Genomic DNA, 1,095 nt, shown 5'->3' on the forward strand with positions numbered 1-1,095 from the left:
CCCCCAGCAGATCCACACTCCCGCCCAGCTCGGAGTCACCTGCGTCATACTTACAATCCGTTGGCGAAATCGTTCATGACGCTGGGCAGGCTGGTGAATGTCAGGATGGGGATCAAAGCAAACGGAAGCTGGAATGAGGAAGCAAATAGAGAAGAATAAAGAGTGGAAATGGTTCTGATTATCTCAGCGGGGACACACATCCAAGGCTTGCTCATATCTGACAGCGTTTCCCCAAAGCTCTTGTTCCGTGAGCCAAAGGGACTTCCCCTGGCTGGAAGAAGGAAGCAATTTCAGACTCTGGCTGACCCTCTCCACCTCCCCCCGGCAGATTATCAGTAACTCCTGCTGCTCCCACAAGCCCTGGGGCACCAGAACCTGAAATATTCAGGGCTTGGATGGTCTTCTCCGAGAGGCGACCCCCAAACCGGGTGCTGCCGCTCACCTGGAGGCTCATCAGAACATTTAAGAAGTCGTTCATGCCGGTCAGGTGTTCGACGTCCTGAAAAATGGCGACGAAGAGGGTGGGGGTGATGGCGATAGAGCGGGTCAGCAGCACCCGGGCGAAACGGGACCAGCGGAGGTTCAGGAAGCCCTGCGGACAGAAACCAGAGCGGCTGCTGGGTGAGAACAGCGGGGGGGCTTCCAGCGCAGCGGGAGGAGGGGGGGGCTCAGGACAGGATTAAAAGCAGAATTGTTTATAGGCACATCAGGGAGTTTTATGGAGCTTCCGGCAGGAGCTGCGTGTCCAAGGAATGGGAATCATCATTAACGAGCTGTAAAGGCTTGGGACTAGAGAGAACGGGGACGCCGGCAGCTAGGGGCACTAATTACCTCCATGACGAACTGCCCGGAGTACGTCCCCGTCATCGTGGAGCTCTGGCCGGCAGCGAGGATCCCGATGGCCCAGATATAGAGAGCAGCAGGGCCGAAGTAACACCCCAGGACGACGCCCTGGAACGGAGATTTGGAGGCAGGCGTCAGGTTCAGTCCCACACCCGAGAGCCCGGACACGGAGGAGCAGGCGAATTCCCTTGCGCCCGGATTAATCATGGGTGGGGGGTGGAAGGAGAGGGAATGATCCGTTTCGGGGCGGGG

At 57.9% G+C, this 1,095-nt stretch overlaps 1 protein-coding gene across 1 annotated transcript in view; it reads right to left on the minus strand.

Moving 5' to 3' along the window:
- Positions 1–50: 50 nt before the first annotated feature.
- LOC104127753 (natural resistance-associated macrophage protein 2) overlaps positions 51–1,095 on the minus strand; it is a 33,481-nt gene continuing 32,436 nt past the window's right edge. The window contains exons 13-15 of the mRNA XM_009640450.2: positions 832–951; positions 443–592; positions 51–128 (exon numbers count right to left, since the gene is read on the minus strand). Of these exons, the coding sequence (XP_009638745.2) occupies positions 51–128; positions 443–592; positions 832–951 (348 nt within the window). The remainder of the gene's footprint in view (positions 129–442; positions 593–831; positions 952–1,095) is intronic.

The sequence above is a fragment of the Egretta garzetta genome, unplaced genomic scaffold (assembly GCF_000687185.1).
Source record: "Egretta garzetta isolate BGI_Z169 unplaced genomic scaffold, ASM68718v1 scaffold626, whole genome shotgun sequence".
Lineage (NCBI taxonomy): Eukaryota > Metazoa > Chordata > Aves > Pelecaniformes > Ardeidae > Egretta > Egretta garzetta.